Here is a 16,878-nt window from a genome sequence, read left to right on the forward strand (position 1 = left end):
GCGTGCCTGCAGTCCCCAGAGAGGCTGACCCTCCTGTTCGGTCCTCAGTGTTGCCTGCCGACCTGCCTGCTGAGGGCTCTGTGGACCAGAGCCTGGCCGATGGGGATGAGAAGAAGAAGCAGCAGCGGCGAGGGCGCAAGAAGAACAAACTGGAGGACATGTTCCCTGCTTACCTGCAGGTGGGTCTTAGGCTCTGAGGGCCAAGGGCCAGGCTGCTGGCCTGCAGGGCCTGAGGAAGCCTGTTTCTTTCCAACTCCTCCCACAGGAAGCCTTCTTTGGGAAGGAGCTGCTGGACCTGAGCCGGAAGGCCCTGTTTGCAGTTGGCATGGGCCGGCCAGGCTTTGGATTGGGAACCCCCAAAGCCAAGGGGGATGGAGGCTCAGAGAGGAAGGAGCTCCCGACCTCACAGAAAGGTCAGTCATGTGGGGGTAAGGTGGTCTGAAGGGGTCCAACTTCACTTTGTGCTTGGAAACTGGTAAGAGATTTTGGTGGGAAATGGGCTGGTCTTCAGGAGTTGAGGGTTGGCCAAGAGCCCTGACCTTGGCACTGGGGTCCTGTTCTGGGCATCTCTGATTGAAGTGGGACTGTTGCTCATAGGAGATGATGGTCCAGATGTTGCAGATGAAGAATCCCGTGGTCTCGAGGGCAAGGCTGATACACCAGGTGAGGGCTGCTGGGAGACCTGGGTGCTATCTTGGTTTTGCTCCTGTCAACCTATTCTGCCCCTGAGCACCATCAAGGTTGGAGGCTGGAAAGTGTTTCAGGCCTTCTGCGGTCCTTGCCAGAGTGGCCAGTGTGGTGCTTCCACACCGACCTTAGCTGATGGGCTTTTCCTGGCAATTGCAGGACCTGAGGACGGTGGCATAAAGGCATCCCCCGTGCCCAGTGACCCTGAGAAGCCAGGCACTCCGGGTGAAGGGATGCTTAGCTCTGACTTAGACAGGATTCCCACAGAAGGTGAGGCTGGGACCCACACTCTTCATGTATAAGGGTCTTCTCCTCTGCCTGAGGGACTCATTTATACAGCTCCTCTGGTGGGGAGTCATGGGCACCTTCCCTGGTATCCCCTGAGTCCCCTAGTCTTCCTCAGCAGCATCTTTCTTTGATCACTCACAGAACTGCCTAAGATGGAATCCAAGGACCTGCAGCAGCTTTTCAAGGATGTTCTGGGTTCCGAACGAGAACAGCATCTGGGTTGTGGAACCCCTGGCCTAGACGGCAACCGGACACCATTGCAGAGGCCCTTTCTTCAAGGTTAGCCAATGGGGGTGGTTTGAAGACTGGGTGGGCAGGTACCGCCAAGCTTGCCTCTAGACTGGGCTGCTTGCTCCCTCTCTCTGATCCTATGCGCCTTGTAGGTGGACTCCCTTTGGGCAATCTCCCTTCCAACAGCCCAATGGACTCTTACCCGGGCCTCTGCCAGTCCCCATTCCTGGATTCTAGGTTGGTATTTGTGCTTAACCTCTGTGGGCAGTCCCTTCCCTCCAGTGGGGCCACGCCGGGGGAGGGAACCTTGGACTCTCGGGTGCTACTGTGGCAACCCATCCCTCTGCTGCCTTGCTAGTGACTGTGCTCTGTTGGGGCAGGGCAGTGGCCTGGGGACTCTGGGCAGTTTGTCTGGGGTGGGGCTTGGCATCCCTGCCCTCTGTGACTCTCTGCCCCTGCGCCCCAGGGAGCGCGGGGGCTTCTTTAGCCCGGAACCCGGTGAGCCAGACAGCCCCTGGACAGGCTCGGGGGGCACCACACCCTCCACCCCCACCACCCCCACCACGGAGGGTGAGGGCGACGGGCTCTCCTATAATCAGCGGAGTCTTCAGCGCTGGGAGAAGGACGAGGAGTTGGGCCAGCTGTCCACCATCTCACCTGTGCTGTACGCCAATATTAACTTCCCCAGTCTCAAGCAGGATTACCCAGGTACCTGTGGGACAGGACAAGGGAGACAGCCTGCAACACGACCAGTGCGGGGGTCACCTGCCAGTTCTCTCACACATCGTCTCTGTCCTCCAGACTGGTCAAGCCGCTGTAAACAAATCATGAAACTCTGGAGAAAAGTTCCAGCTGCTGATAAAGCCCCCTACCTGGTGAGACAGAAGGAGCCTGGGGTGGCGTGGGAACTGAGTCAGGGGTGGCGTGTCTTTGGGAAAGTCACCTTCATTCCTTCTATTCCCCACTTTCATAGCAGCTAGGCCAGTAGGGGTTGGTTTCTGGGTGGGGAGTGTGAGGGAGCAGGACTGGGCTTGAGACTGAGTCCCAGCCTCAGGCTGTGTCCTCTGTCCCCTCAGCAAAAGGCCAAAGATAACCGGGCAGCTCACCGCATCAACAAGGTGCAGAAGGTGAGCGGGCTCAGGCTGCGTGATGGCCTCCAGGTCTGGGTGTGGGGCAGCCTCCCTGAGAGTGGGATCAGGGGGCCTGCCCACAGCAGCCTGACCCTTCTGTATCTGGTGTCCTCCTGTAGCAGGCTGAGAGCCAGATCAACAAGCAGACCAAGGTGGGCGACATGGCCCGCAAGACTGACCGACCGGCCCTACACCTCCGCATTCCCCCCCAGCCAGGGGCCCTGGGCAGTCCACCTCCCGCTGCTGCCCCCACCGTTTTCATTGGCAGCCCCACTCCCCCCGCCGGCTTGTCTACCTCTGCGGACGGGTTCCTGAAGCCGCCGGCGGGCACGGTGCCCGGCCCCGACTCGCCTGGTGAGCTCTTCCTCAAGCTCCCGCCCCAGGTGCCCGCCCAAGTGCCTTCGCAGGACCCTTTTGGACTGGCCTCTGCCTATGCTCTGGAGCCCCGCTTCCCCACAGCACCCCCCACCTACCCTCCCTATGCTAGTCAGACTGGGGGCCCTGCACCGCCCCCGACGCTGGGCGCCTCGTCTCGTCCTGGCACTGGCCAGTCAGGGGAGTTCCACACTACCCCACCTGGTACCCCCCGACACCAGCCCTCCACGCCTGACCCCTTCCTCAAACCCCGCTGCCCCTCCCTGGACAACCTGGCTGTGCCTGAGAGCCCAGGGGTAGGGGGAGGCAAGGCTGCTGAGCCTCTGCTGTCCCCCCTGCCTTTCGGGGAGTCTCGGAAGGCCCTGGAGGTGAAGAAGGAAGAGCTTGGGGGATCCTCTCCGAGCTATGGGCCCCCAAACCTGGGCTTTGTTGACTCTCCCTCCTCAGGCCCCCACCTGGGTGGCCTGGAGTTAAAGGCACCTGATGTCTTCAAAGCCCCCCTGACCCCTCGGGCATCTCAGGTAGAGCCCCAGAGCCCGGGCTTGGGCCTAAGGCCCCAGGAGCCACCCCCGGCCCAGGCTTTGGCCCCTTCTCCTCCCAGCCACGCGGACATCTTTCGCCCTGGCCCCTACCCTGACCCCTACGCCCAACCCCCGCTGACCCCTCGGCCCCAGCCCCCACCACCTGAGAGCTGCTGTGCTCTGCCTCCCCGCTCACTGCCCTCTGACCCTTTCTCCCGAGTGCCCGCCAGTCCCCAGTCCCAGTCCAGCTCCCAGTCCCCACTGACACCCCGTCCTCTGTCTGCTGAGGCTTTCTGCCCATCTCCTGTTACCCCTCGCTTCCAGTCCCCTGACCCTTACTCCCGTCCACCCTCGCGTCCCCAGTCCCGGGATCCATTTGCCCCATTGCATAAGCCCCCCCGCCCCCAGCCCTCTGAAGTTGCCTTCAAGGCTGGGCCTCTAGCCCACACTCCGCTGGGGGCTGGGGGTTTCCCAGCAGCCCTGCCCTCAGGGCCAGCAGGTGAGCTCCATGCCAAGGTCCCAAGTGTGCAACCCCCCAATTTTGCCCGGTCCCCTGGGACCAGTGCATTTGTGGGCACCCCTTCTCCCATGCGTTTCACTTTCCCTCAGGCAGTCGGGGAGCCTCCCCTAAAGCCCCCTGTCCCTCAGCCTGGTCTCCCTCCACCCCATGGGATCAACAGCCATTTTGGGCCCGGCCCTACCATGGGCAAGCCTCAAAGCACAAACTACGCAGTAGCCACAGGGAACTTCCACCCATCGGGCAGCCCTCTGGGACCCAGCAGCGGGTCCACAGGAGAGGGCTATGGGCTGTCCCCACTACGCCCTCCATCAGTCCTACCACCACCTGCACCCGATGGATCCCTCCCCTACCTGTCCCATGGAGCCTCACAGCGGGCAGGCATCACCTCTCCAGTTGAGAAGCGAGAAGACCCAGGGGCTGGCACGGGCAGCTCTCTGGCGGCACCTGAGCTTTCAGGTACCCAGGACCCAGGCATGTCTGGCCTCAGTCAGACAGAACTAGAGAAGCAGCGACAGGTGGGTCAACATCTCTGTTTGTGGGCCAGCCCTTTGGGTTTTGGTGCTTGTCCAGTGGACTTACCCTCTTGTCTGTACTCTGCACAGCGCCAGCGACTGCGGGAGCTATTGATTCGGCAGCAGATGCAGCGCAACACCCTTCGGCAGGAGAAGGAGACTGCGGCAGCTGCCGGAGCGGTGGGACCCCCAGGCAACTGGGGTACTGAGCCTAGTAGCCCTGCATTTGAGCAGCTGGGTCGAGGCCAGACCCCCTTTGCTGGGACCCAGGTAGGTAGAGTGGCAAGGGGTGGTGGATCCAAGATGCTGAAGGTGGCCCCGCTTTCATCTACCCTCATCTCTCCTAGGACAAGGGCAGCCTTGTGGGGCTGCCCCCAAGCAAGCTGGGCGGCCCCATCCTGGGGCCAGGGGCTTTCCCAAGTGAAGACCGACTCTCCCGGCCACCTCCACCAGCCACCCCTTCCTCTATGGATGTTAATAGCCGGTGAGGCTCCTGGGCTTCCCCTGGGGAAGAATCAGGGGAATATATTGTATCCAGTGTGCACTGCCCCTGATTTTCCTGTCTCTCTAATCCTCAGCATCACTTTCTTTTCTTCCCCATTCCTTCCCCCTCACTGCATTAACTCTTTGCTTCTTTAGGGAAGCACATGTTCTAACTCTTTTTTCATTCTGATTTTGTCTTACTACTGCGTATACTTCCAGGCAATTGGTGGGGGGCTCCCAAGCCTTCTATCAGCGAGCACCGTATCCTGGGTCCCTGCCCTTACAGCAGCAGCAGCAGCAGCAACTGTGGCAGCAGCAGCAACAGGCAACAGCAGCAACTTCCATGCGACTTACCATGTCTGCGCGCTTTCCTTCAACTCCTGGGCCTGAACTTGGCCGCCAAACCCTAGGTTCCCCTTTGGCTGGAATTTCCAACCGCCTGCCTGGCCCTGGTGAACCAGTGCCTGGCCCAGCTGGTCCTGCCCAGTTCATTGAGTTGCGGCACAATGTACAAAAAGGACTTGGACCGGGAGGTCCTCCATTTCCCGGTCAGGGCCCTCCACAGAGACCCCGTTTTTACCCTGTAACTGAGGATTCCCACCGACTGGCCCCTGAAGGGCTTCGTGGCCTCACAGTCTCAGGCCTTCCTCCACAGAAACCTTCAGCCCCACCAGCCCCTGAACTGACCAACAGCCTCCATCCAACGCCCCACACCAAAGGTCCCAACCTGCCCACTGGCTTGGAGCTAGTCAGCCGGCCCCCCTCCAGCACTGAGCTTGGTCGCCCCCCTCCTCTGGCCCTGGAAGCTGGAAAACTACCTTGTGAGGATCCTGAGCTGGATGATGACTTTGATGCCCACAAGGCCTTGGAGGACGATGAGGAGCTTGCTCACCTGGGCCTGGGTGTGGATGTGGCCAAGGGAGACGATGAGCTGGGCACTCTGGAAAACCTAGAGACCAATGATCCCCACCTCGATGACCTGCTCAATGGGGATGAGTTTGACCTGCTGGCCTATACTGACCCTGAGCTGGACACGGGGGACAAGAAGGACATCTTCAACGAGCATCTGAGGCTGGTGGAGTCAGCCAATGAAAAGGCTGAACGAGAGGCTCTGTTGCGAGGGGTGGAGCCAGGACCCTTGGGCCCTGAGGAGCGCCCTCCCCCAGCTGCTGATGCCTCTGAGCCCCGTCTGGCGTCAGGGCTTCTGGAGGTGAAGCCCAAGGTGGAGGAGGTTGGGCGCCACCCTTCCCCTTGCCAGTTTACCATTACCACCCCCAAGGCAGAGCCAGCACCTGTCACCACTTCCCTAGGCCTGGGGGTAAAGCCAGGTCAGAGTGTGACGGGCAGCCGGGACACTCGAATGGGCACAGGACCTTTTTCCAGCAGTGGGCACACAGCTGAGAAGGTGTCCTTTGGGACCACAGGAGGACCACCAGCTCACCTGCTGACGCCCAGCCCACTGAGTGGCCCGGGAGGGCCCTCCCTACTGGAAAAGTTTGAGCTAGAGAGTGGGGCCCTGACTTTGCCTGGTGGACATGCATCTGGGGATGAGCTGGACAAGATGGAGAGCTCACTGGTCGCCAGTGAGTTACCCTTGCTCATTGAGGACCTGTTGGAACATGAGAAGAAAGAGCTGCAAAAGAAGCAGCAGCTTTCAGCCCAGCTGCAGCCTGTGCAGCAGCAGCAGCCCCAGCAGCATTCCCTGCTGTCCACCCCAGGCCCTGCCCAGGCTGTGTCTTTGCCCCATGAGGGCTCTTCTCCCAGTTTGGCTGGCCCTCAACAGCAGCTTGCCCTGGGACTTGGAGGCTCCCGACAGCCAGGCTTGGCCCAACCGTTGATGCCCACCCAGCCACCAGCTCATGCCCTCCAGCAGCGCCTGGCCCCATCCATGGCCATGGTATCCAACCAAGGGCATATGCTAAGTGGGCAGCATGGGGGACAGGCAGGCTTGGTGCCCCAGCAGAACCCACAGCCAGTGCTGGGACAGAAGCCCATGGGTACCATGCCACCATCCATGTGCATGAAACCACAGCAGCTGGCAATGCAGCAGCAGTTGGCTAACAGCTTTTTCCCAGATACAGGTAATCTCAGCTGGTGGGGAGGGACTGACTTAGTAACTCAGGAGTGATCACTGTTACCACCAACTAACTGAATTCTCTCTGAGGCTGCAGACCCAAGATACTCCCTAGTTAAAGGAGATGGGACACAGAGCGTGGTATAGGCGAAACACTGTAGCTTTTAAAGAATAGTGCCTGGCATCTAGCAGGTGTTCAGATGTTTGAATGAAAGGAATGAACACCTGAAGTCTGATTAGCAGAGGCCTTGTAGCTGTGGTGAGACCCAGAACTTAGGACTTGGAGCAAAGTGGTGCAAGTAGTTGGGCTGGTGAAAGACTTAGTGAGACCAGTGGCAGGAAAGTCAGGTGTATTTGGAGACCATGAGTGGACTGCTTAGGCCGGGGTAGACTTTGCGGAAGGAAGCAAGTGGGCACTGCCGTAACTTTGGAAAGGTAAGGTGGGGGCCCAGATATCTATTGAATAATGACTGCTAAACATTATGCTGAGCACTTTGCATTTATTGTGTAATATAATCATCACAACAAAAACATTAAATAGGTACCATTATTATTTTTTTTAAACTTTTAATTTTGTATTGGGGTGTAGTTGATTAACAATGAGAGCGTCAGGTGAACAGCTAAGGGACTCAGCCATACATATACGTGCATCCATTCTCCCCCAAAGCCCCCTCCCATCTAGGCTGCCACATAACATTGAGCAGAGTTCTGTATGCTGTACAGTAGGTCCTTGTTGGTTATCCATTTTAAATATAGAAGTGTGTACACGTAATAGTTACTATTATCTTAGATTATAGAAAAGGAAACCGAGGCAGTAAGATTAACTTGCTCAATATCATACAACTAACAGCTGGAATTTGAAGCCTGGCCCTCATATCCTCTTAACTGTTTTACCACCTCAGAATAACCAGGAGAGGGTGTTTGGTTCATCTTCTTAAAAATAGGGAGTCAGTTAAGCTTTCTGAGTAGTGGAGAAATATGCAGTGTATAAGATTTTAGGATGATTTGGTGTCTGCTTGTTTCTCTTTTTCTACCTAATGTCCTGGACAGGCAGAAGAGTGGTTTGTAGGTGGTGTGTGTTGTGGCCAAAGCAACTCTGGCATTAGGCTTTGGCACTCTGCCCACATCTTGGGTCCTTGGGCTGCACTTAGTTGCCCTAAGAATATGACATTTGAAGAATGCTTTCTAGGTCATAAAGTAAACTTGTATTCTGGTCACATTTGATCTTCTCAATAGCTCCGTGAGATAAGCAGGATAAGGAATCATGATCTCTGTCAAATAGAAGAGTAAACTGAGGCTCATAGAGGTGAAATGACTTTAATACATTGGTTCAGTAAATATTTACTGTGTACCTTTTCCTAATACCATGCAAGTAAAAACAGCCACGTGTTCTGTGAATAATAGAATTGAGTCACCTATGCTACCTGGCTCCTAGTCCAGTAGTCTTTCCACCATGCCATGCGACTGTTTTGCTTGGCTTGGTGGAAGTCAAGGTGTTGGGACGTCAGACATTGACCTCGATGCCAGGCTCACTTGGCTCTTCCATCTCTAGACCTGGACAAATTCGCTGCAGAAGATATCATTGATCCTATTGCAAAGGCCAAGATGGTGGCTTTGAAAGGCATCAAGAAGGTGATGGCTCAGGGCAGCATTGGAGTGGCGCCTGGTATGAACAGGTAAGATGTATGGGTTGGGAGCATTGGTTTTTTCCTTTTCCAGTCCTTCCCCTATTCTTCATGATCCTCCTTCCTACTTGTCCCACCTCTTTGCCCTTCAACTTTCCCCATCACTAACTCATCCTCTTTGCTTTGGTGGACTCCAGGCAGCAAGTGTCCCTGCTAGCCCAGAGGCTCTCAGGGGGGCCTGGCAGTGATCTGCAGAACCACGTGGCAGCTGGGAGTGGCCAGGTAAATGGTTGGGTGGGAGCAGGAACTTGGGTCCTATGCCTTCGGGCCACCCTTCCTTAGGGCCTGGTACAGAACAACGACCCTTCAACAGTCTTTCTCATCCCAGGAGCGGGGTGCCGGTGACCCCTCCCAGCCTCGTCCCAATCCACCCACTTTTGCCCAGGGAGTGATCAGTGAGTATGGTGATGGGGAGGAATGTGCAAGGAAGTGGCTTGGAGAAAGAGGGGTTTGGATCCCCTGACACCTGTCTACTTCTTTTCCCAGATGAGGCTGACCAGCGGCAGTATGAAGAGTGGCTGTTCCATACCCAGCAGCTCCTACAAATGCAACTGAAGGTGCTAGAGGAGCAGATAGGGGTGCACCGCAAGTCCCGGAAAGCCCTATGTGCCAAGCAGCGCACTGCCAAGAAGGCCGGCCGGGAGTTCCCTGAGGCTGATGCTGAGAAGCTGAAGCTGGTTACGGAACAACAGAGCAAGATCCAGAAACAGCTGGACCAGGTAGGGAAGGCAGACTTCAGCCTTGCCACCAGGAACCTGGGAAGAGGGGTGCCACAGGTGGGTAGCCCCCTGGCTGACCTCCCTGACCCTCCCGTGTTAGGTCCGGAAGCAGCAGAAGGAGCACACTAACCTCATGGCAGAATATCGGAATAAGCAGCAACAGCAGCAACAACAGCAGCAACAACAGCAGCAGCACTCAGCCGTACTTGCCCTTAGCCCTTCCCAGAGTCCCCGGCTACTCACCAAGCTTCCTGGTCAGCTGCTCCCAGGCCATGGGCTGCAGCCCCCTCAAGGACCCCCGGGGGGGCAAGCTGCAGGTCTTCGCCTGACCCCTGGGGGCATGGCCCTACCTGGACAGCCTGGTGGCCCCTTTCTCAACACCACCCTGGCCCAACAGCAGCAACAGCAACATTCTGGTGGAGCTGGGGCCCTGGGTGGCCCCTCAGGGGGCTTTTTCCCTGGCAACCTTGCTCTTCGAGGCCTGGGACCTGACTCAAGGCTTTTACAGGAAAGGCAGCTGCAGCTCCAACAGCAGCGCATGCAACTGGCCCAGAAACTCCAGCAGCAGCAGCAGCAGCATCTCCTAGGACAGGTGGCGATCCAGCAGCAACAGCAGCAGGGCCCGGGAGCACAGGCAAACCAGACTCTGGGTCCCAAGCCCCAGGGCCTTCTGCCTCCCAGCAGCCACCAGGGCCTCCTGGTCCAGCAGCTGTCCCCCCAGCCGCCCCAGGGGCCCCAGGGCATGCTGGGCCCTGCCCAGGTGGCAGTGCTGCAGCAGCAGCAACCACACCCTGGAGCTTTGGGCCCCCAGGGCCCTCACAGACAGGTGCTCCTGACCCAGCCACGGGTGCTAAGTTCCCCCCAGATGGCACAGCAGGGTCAGGGCCTTATGGGACACCGGCTGGTCACATCCCAGCAGCAGCAGCAGCAGCAGCAACAGCACCAACAGCAAGGATCCATGGCCGGGCTCTCCCATCTTCAGCAGGGTCTGATGCCACACAGTGGGCAGCCCAAACTGGGCGCCCAGCCCATGGCCGCCTTGCAGCAGCAACAGTTGCAGCAGCAGCAGCTACAACAGCAGCAGCAGCAACAACTTCAACAACAACAGCAGCTTCAACAACAACAGCAGCAGCAGCAACAGCTTCAACAACAGCAGCTACAACAGCAGCAGCAACAACAGCTTCAACAACAGCAGCAGCAACAACAGCTTCAACAACAGCAGCAGCAGCAACAGCTTCAACAGCAGCAGCAACAGCTTCAACAGCAGCAGCAACAGCTTCAACAACAGCAACAGCAACAGCAACAGCAGCTACAACAACAGCAGCAACAGCAGCTACAACAGCAGCAGCAGCAACAGCAGCTTCAACAACAACAGCAACAGCTACAACAGCAGCAGCAACAGCAGCAGCAACAGCAGCAGCAGCAACAGCAGCTTCAACAACAGCAGCAGATCGGCCTCTTGAGCCAGAGTCGAACTTTACTGTCTCCTCAACAGCAGCAGCAGCAGCAGCAGCAACAGGTGACACTAGGCCCTGGCATGCCAGCCAAGCCTCTGCAACACTTTTCTAGCCCTGGAGCCCTGGGCCCAACCCTCATCTTAACGGGCAAGGAACAAAGCATTGTAGAGACGGCTCTTCCTTCAGAGGCCAGTGAGGGGCCCTCCACACATCAGGGAGGGCCCTTACCAATGGGAACTGGACCAGAGTCCGTGGCCACTGAACCAGGAGAGATGAAGCCCTCACTGTCTGGGGACTCACAACTCCTGCTTGTCCAGCCCCAGGCCCAGCCTCAGCCCCAGCCCAACTCTCTGCAGCTGCAGCCACCTCTGAGGCTCCCAGGACAACAGCAGCTGCCAGTTAACTTGCTCCACACAGCAGGTGCGGGAAGCCATGGACAACCAGGCAGTGGATCATCTGAGGCCTCGTCTGTGCCCCACCTACTGGCCCAATCCTCTGTTTCCTTAGGGGAACAGCCTGGATCCGTGACCCAGAACCTTCTGAGCTCCCAACAGCCCCTTGGACTAGAGCGGCCCATGCAAAATAATGTAGGGTCACAGCCTGCCAAGCCAGGATCTGTCCCGCAGTCTGGGCAGAGCCTGCCAGGGGCTGGGGTCATGCCTACAGTGGGTCAGCTTCGGGCACAACTCCAAGGAGTCCTGGCCAAAAATCCACAGCTGCGGCACTTGAGTCCTCAGCAGCAGCAGCAGCTCCAGGCGCTTCTCATGCAGCGGCAGCTACAGCAGAGTCAGGCAGCACGCCAGGCCCCACCCTACCAGGAGCCTGGGACCCAGCCCTCTCCCCTGCAAGGCCTTCTGGGCCGCCAGCCCCAACTTGGGGGCTTCCCTGGATCCCAGACAGGCCCTCTTCAGGAGCTAGGGGCCGGGCTTCGACCTCAGGGCCCACCCCGACTCCCTGCCCCACAAGGAGCCTTATCCACAGGACCAGTTCTTGGCCCTGTCCATCCCACACCTCCACCATCCAGCCCCCAAGAGCCAAAGAGACCTTCCTCCCAATTACCATCCCCTAGCTCCCAGCTCCCCTCAGAGGCCCAGCTCCCTACCACCCAGCCAGGAACCCCCAAGCCCCAGGGGCCACCCTTGGAGCTTCCTCCTGGGAGGGTCTCACCTGCTGCTGCCCAGCTTGCGGATACCTTCTTTGGCAAGGGACTGGGACCTTGGGACCCCCCAGACCACCTAGCGGAAGCCCAGAAGCTGGAGCAAAGCAGCCTGGTACCTGGGCATCTGGACCAGGTGAATGGGCAGGTGGTACCTGAGCCACCACATCTCAGCATCAAGCAGGAGCCTCGGGAAGAGCCGTGTGCCCTGGGAGCCCAGGCGGTGAAGAGGGAGGCCAACGGGGAGCCTGTAGGGGCACCAGGTACCAGCAACCACCTCCTGCTGGCAGGGCCCCGCTCAGAGGCCGGGCATCTGCTCTTGCAGAAGCTTCTACGAGCAAAGAATGTGCAACTCAGCACTGGGCGGGGGCCCGAGGGGCTGCGAGCTGAGATCAACGGGCACATTGACAGCAAGCTTGCTGGGCTGGAGCAGAAACTGCAGGGTACCCCCAGCACCAAGGAGGTGAGTACTCCAGCTAGAGTGGAGCAGACAGTGTGGGGCCTGGAGCCCGGGGGCAGAGCGAGCAGGTCTGGGTGAAACCAGAGGTGAGGGCTCCGAGGGGCACGGTGACCTTCACTGTGGGTTTGTCCGGCTTAGGATACAGCAGCAAAGAAGCCTTTGACACCGAAGCCCAAGCGGGTACAGAAGGCAAGCGACAGGTTGGTGAGCTCCCGAAAGAAGCTGCGGAAGGAGGACGGGGTCAGGGCCAGCGAGGCCTTGCTGAAACAGCTGAAACAGGTGACCCCCAGGAGCCAGTCCCCTGGTCCCATCTCAGGATAGGGGGCAGCCTGGCCCCTAGCTGTGCAGTAGCAGAGAGGTACATGCTGCGGGATTCCAACCTTGTTGTCTTGCCCCTTCTAGGAGCTGTCCCTGCTGCCCCTCACAGAGCCTACCATTACCGCCAATTTTAGCCTCTTTGCTCCCTTTGGCAGCGGCTGCCCGATCAGTGGGCAGTGCCAGCTGAGGGGGGCCTTCGGAAGTGGGGTGCTGTCCACGGGCCCTGACTACTATTCCCAGCTGCTTACCAAGGTCAGAAAAATGGCAGTACCTTTTGGGGATGATGAGGTTCTTGGGGAGGTGGAGTTGGGGGTGGCAGACTTGAGCAAAGGGCTGATAGAGTGTGGGGCCAGGAGATTATGTCAGTCTCCCTATGCCATCTTGCACACAACACCCCACCCCGCCCCCAGAATAACCTGAGTAACCCGCCGACACCACCCTCGTCGCTGCCCCCCACCCCACCCCCATCGGTGCAGCAGAAGATGGTTAATGGCGTCACTCCATCTGAAGAGCTGGGGGAGCACCCCAAGGATACCGCCTCTGCCCGGGATACTGAAGGGGTGCTGAGGGGTAAGTCAGGAGCAGAGTGGGCTACCTTTCAGCCCCGTCTTGGTGGCTAGGGTCCTCTGGTAGGATTTGAGGTAGGAGTGGGTTACATGTTGCTCTGTGTGCATACACAACAGATGGTATTTGAAATAGGAAGGGCCTCTTCGGGATTGATTTGTTGGAGCCAGGAGGGGCTTCTGCAGTCCAGAGCAAAGGCAGCAGGGCAGGGAGAGTATTAATGAAGCTTTTGTTTTTGAGGAATAACCAAGTTTCCTTACCCACAGGGTATGAACTCCAGTCAGATCTGGATTTGAACTCTGGCTCCTGCATTCATTTAGCTGTGCTACTGCAGCCAAGTAACTTGATTGACTTGTGTGAGCCTCAATTTTCTCACTCTAAAATAAAAATAATACTTAATGGAGTTGTTGAAAGACTATAACCAATGAGCGTACACTGCAGAGTACACTCTTTAGAAAGGCTCAATAAATTTATAGCTCGTGTACCCCAAACTGGTAGATGGGTGGATGAGTAGATAGTGGTCCGAGAACTGAGCTAAATCTTGTACCAGTTAGGCCTGAAACATGTGGGATAAAGCACCAGCAGCTCTGACCTGGCCTCAGCCTGACTTTTCTTCTCCTACCTACCCTGCAGATGCTTCAGAAGTGAAAAGTCTAGACCTGCTGGCCGCCTTGCCTACGCCCCCTCACAATCAAACTGAGGATGTCAGGTGCGGAAGGGGCAGAGATGGGGATGAGGAATTGGGGTGGGGGATCAGTTCCTCATTTTTCCTTGTTTTTTCTTTTGACCAATGGCAGATTTCAAATAGGGCTGTAACATCCACAAATCTCTAGATTTGGGAGGGGGGCACCTGCTGGGCTGTAGCAGTGAGTGTCTGCTTTTGGCCCACAGGATGGAGAGTGATGAGGACAGCGATTCTCCTGACAGCATCGTGCCAGCTTCATCCCCTGAGAGCATCCTAGGGGAGGAGGCCCCCCGTTTCCCTCAGCTGGGCTCAGGCCGGTGGGAGCAGGATGACCGGGCTCTCTCCCCCGTCATCCCCATCATTCCTCGGGCCAGCATTCCAGGTAGAGGTGACTCTGGGCCTGGACCCGGCCTGGCCTGGTCAGGCTGCATTGTCAGAGGTCAGGGAGTGAGGCAGCTGGAGTTTACACAGATCCTTCTTTGTCGTTCAGTCTTCCCAGAGAGCAAAACTTATGGGGTCCTGGATATGGAGGCCCCCAGGAAGCTGCCTGCCCCAACTTGGGAAAAGGGCAAAGGAAGCGAGGTGTCAGTCATGCTGACGGTTTCTGCTGCCGCCGCCAAGGTATGTCCTGGGGATGCCTCAAGGGCCAGGAGGAGATGCCGGTCAGAGGGCAGTCCCAGGAGCTTCTCTGAATAAATCATTTAAACCTGTGTATTGAGGACCTCCTGTGAATGAAAGCCTGAGCCGGAGTGTGGGATTGGAGAAAATGTAGCACAAGGGGCTGCCCTGCCCTCAAGGAGCTCACAGTTCAGGGGTAGAGACACAAGTCAACAAATAGAGTGTGTATAATGTGACAAGTGCTACCAAACATGTCCCCAGTCACATTGCATGGAATTCTGTTTTTTTGAAAATGTTATCAGGATCTTGTGATCAAAGGAAATTGGAAATCTCAGTTAAAATAGCAAAACAGGTTTTTTATTACAAGACTCTGCAGATCCTTTACTTTGCTGATGTGTACTGGGACTTTCCAAGGGGTGGATGCAGTGTGTCATTTCCTAAGCCCAGTTGCCGCAGGTCTCTTTCTGTGCGCTCCCGTTAATGCCCACAGTGATTTGAGAAAGGCTGCCTTTAAAGGAGGTACATGAGAAGAAGTCAGATGGCACAGGAGTAGGCCTGACGGGCCACATAGGGAGCTGCGTTCTGGGTGTCGTGGTCCCCACCAAGCTGGTGATAGTTCTGACTCTGCCACTCTGCCGACATGGCTGTCATATCCCCTTTCCTGCCCTGGCAGAACCTGAATGGCATGATGGTGGCAGTGGCAGAGCTGCTGAGCATGAAGATCCCCAATTCCTATGAGGTGCTGTTCCCAGAGAACCCTGCCCGGGCCGGCATCGAGCCTAAGAAGGGGGAGGCTGAGGGCCCTGGTGAGTATGGCAGAAAAACTCCTTGGGGCCCACGGGGAGTGGTTGTGGTGGGAGTCTCTGACCCCCTTCCTTCCTGCAGGTGGGAAAGAAAGGAGTCTGGGAGGCAAGAGCCCAGAGGCTGGCCCTGATTGGCTGAAGCAGTTTGATGCTGTGTTGCCTGGCTATACACTCAAGAGTCAGTTAGACATCTTGAGTCTCCTCAAACAGGTGGGTCTGTTGGAGGAAGACAGGGTGGGTATCTGGCTAGGACAGAGAAAGCAGAGGGCTTTGGGGCGAGTGGAATCTGGGTGGGAGGAGAGAGGTGACTAGTTAATTGAGGAGCCAGCACTAACGGTACAGGGCTCTCCTATCTTCCCATAGGAGAGCCCTGCCCCAGAGCCCCCCACCCAGCACAGCTACACCTACAGCGTCTCCAACCTGGATGTGCGACAGCTCTCGGCCCCACCTCCTGAAGAGCCCTCCCCACCCCCTTCCCCTCTGGCACCCTCTCCTGCCAGCCCCCCTGCTGAACCCTTGGTTGAACTTCCAGCTGAACCCTCAGCTGAGCCACCGATCCCCTCGCCTCTGCCACTGGCCTCGTCCCCTGAATCTACCCGGCCCAAGCCCCGAGCCCGGCCGCCTGAGGAAGGTGAAGATTCCCGGCCCCCTCGCCTCAAGAAGTGGAAGGGGGTGCGCTGGAAGCGGCTCCGGCTGCTGCTGACTATCCAGAAGGGTGGTATGCGGCAGGAGGATGAGCGGGAAGTGGCTGAGTTCATGGAACAGCTCGGCACAGCCTTGCGACCTGACAAGGTGCCTCGAGACATGCGGCGCTGCTGCTTCTGTCATGAGGAGGGAGATGGGGCCACAGATGGGCCTGCCCGCCTGCTGAACCTGGACTTGGACTTGTGGGTGCACCTCAACTGTGCCCTGTGGTCCACAGAGGTATATGAGACCCAGGGCGGGGCGCTGATGAACGTGGAGGTTGCCCTGCACCGAGGCCTGCTCACTAAGTGCTCCCTGTGCCAGCGCACTGGCGCCACCAGCAGCTGCAATCGAATGCGTTGCCCCAACGTCTACCATTTTGCCTGCGCCATCCGCGCCAAGTGCATGTTCTTCAAGGACAAGACCATGCTGTGTCCAATGCATAAGATCAAGGGGCCCTGTGAGCAGGAGCTGAGCTCTTTTGCTGTCTTCCGGAGGGTCTACATCGAGCGGGATGAGGTGAAGCAGATTGCCAGCATCATCCAGCGGGGAGAGCGGCTGCACATGTTCCGGGTGGGGGGCCTTGTGTTCCACGCCATCGGACAGCTGCTGCCGCACCAGATGGCCGACTTCCACAGTGCCACTGCCCTCTATCCAGTGGGCTACGAGGCCACGCGCATCTACTGGAGCCTCCGCACTAACAACCGGCGCTGCTGCTACCGCTGCTCCATCGGCGAGAACAACGGGCGGCCGGAGTTCGTGATCAAAGTCATGGAGCAGGGCCTGGAGGACATGGTCTTCACGGACGCCTCTCCCCAGGGTGAGCATGGGACCCTCGCAGCCTAGTACAGCACTGGGCGAGCTTCTCCCAGAGTCACCTTTCTGATGTTGAGACGAGACCTTCAGGC

At 57.7% G+C, this 16,878-nt stretch overlaps 1 protein-coding gene across 7 annotated transcripts in view; it reads left to right on the top strand.

Moving 5' to 3' along the window:
- Positions 1-16,878, top strand: part of KMT2D (lysine methyltransferase 2D) — a 39,713-nt gene that overhangs the window by 16,303 nt on the left and 6,532 nt on the right. For 5 of the 7 annotated variants that reach the window (XM_065934502.1, XM_065934506.1, XM_065934504.1 and 2 more), the window contains exons 23-49: positions 49-179; positions 266-413; positions 598-663; positions 847-957; positions 1,117-1,254; positions 1,359-1,443; positions 1,673-1,914; positions 2,008-2,081; positions 2,283-2,333; positions 2,456-4,267; positions 4,355-4,534; positions 4,612-4,748; positions 4,967-6,828; positions 8,374-8,497; positions 8,644-8,728; positions 8,835-8,901; positions 8,993-9,225; positions 9,326-12,301; positions 12,437-12,577; positions 12,701-12,868; positions 13,027-13,186; positions 13,814-13,889; positions 14,072-14,247; positions 14,356-14,486; positions 15,157-15,289; positions 15,369-15,496; positions 15,650-16,790. In XM_065934502.1, coding sequence (XP_065790574.1) covers positions 49-179; positions 266-413; positions 598-663; positions 847-957; positions 1,117-1,254; positions 1,359-1,443; positions 1,673-1,914; positions 2,008-2,081; positions 2,283-2,333; positions 2,456-4,267; positions 4,355-4,534; positions 4,612-4,748; positions 4,967-6,828; positions 8,374-8,497; positions 8,644-8,728; positions 8,835-8,901; positions 8,993-9,225; positions 9,326-12,301; positions 12,437-12,577; positions 12,701-12,868; positions 13,027-13,186; positions 13,814-13,889; positions 14,072-14,247; positions 14,356-14,486; positions 15,157-15,289; positions 15,369-15,496; positions 15,650-16,790 — 10,776 coding nt within the window. The remainder of the gene's footprint in view (positions 1-48; positions 180-265; positions 414-597; positions 664-846; positions 958-1,116; positions 1,255-1,358; positions 1,444-1,672; positions 1,915-2,007; positions 2,082-2,282; positions 2,334-2,455; positions 4,268-4,354; positions 4,535-4,611; positions 4,749-4,966; positions 6,829-8,373; positions 8,498-8,643; positions 8,729-8,834; positions 8,902-8,992; positions 9,226-9,325; positions 12,302-12,436; positions 12,578-12,700; positions 12,869-13,026; positions 13,187-13,813; positions 13,890-14,071; positions 14,248-14,355; positions 14,487-15,156; positions 15,290-15,368; positions 15,497-15,649; positions 16,791-16,878) is intronic. The other 2 variants (XM_065934507.1, XM_065934505.1) reach the window with 2 other exon arrangements.

The sequence above is a fragment of the Muntiacus reevesi genome, chromosome 4 (genome assembly GCF_963930625.1).
Source record: "Muntiacus reevesi chromosome 4, mMunRee1.1, whole genome shotgun sequence".
Lineage (NCBI taxonomy): Eukaryota > Metazoa > Chordata > Mammalia > Artiodactyla > Cervidae > Muntiacus > Muntiacus reevesi.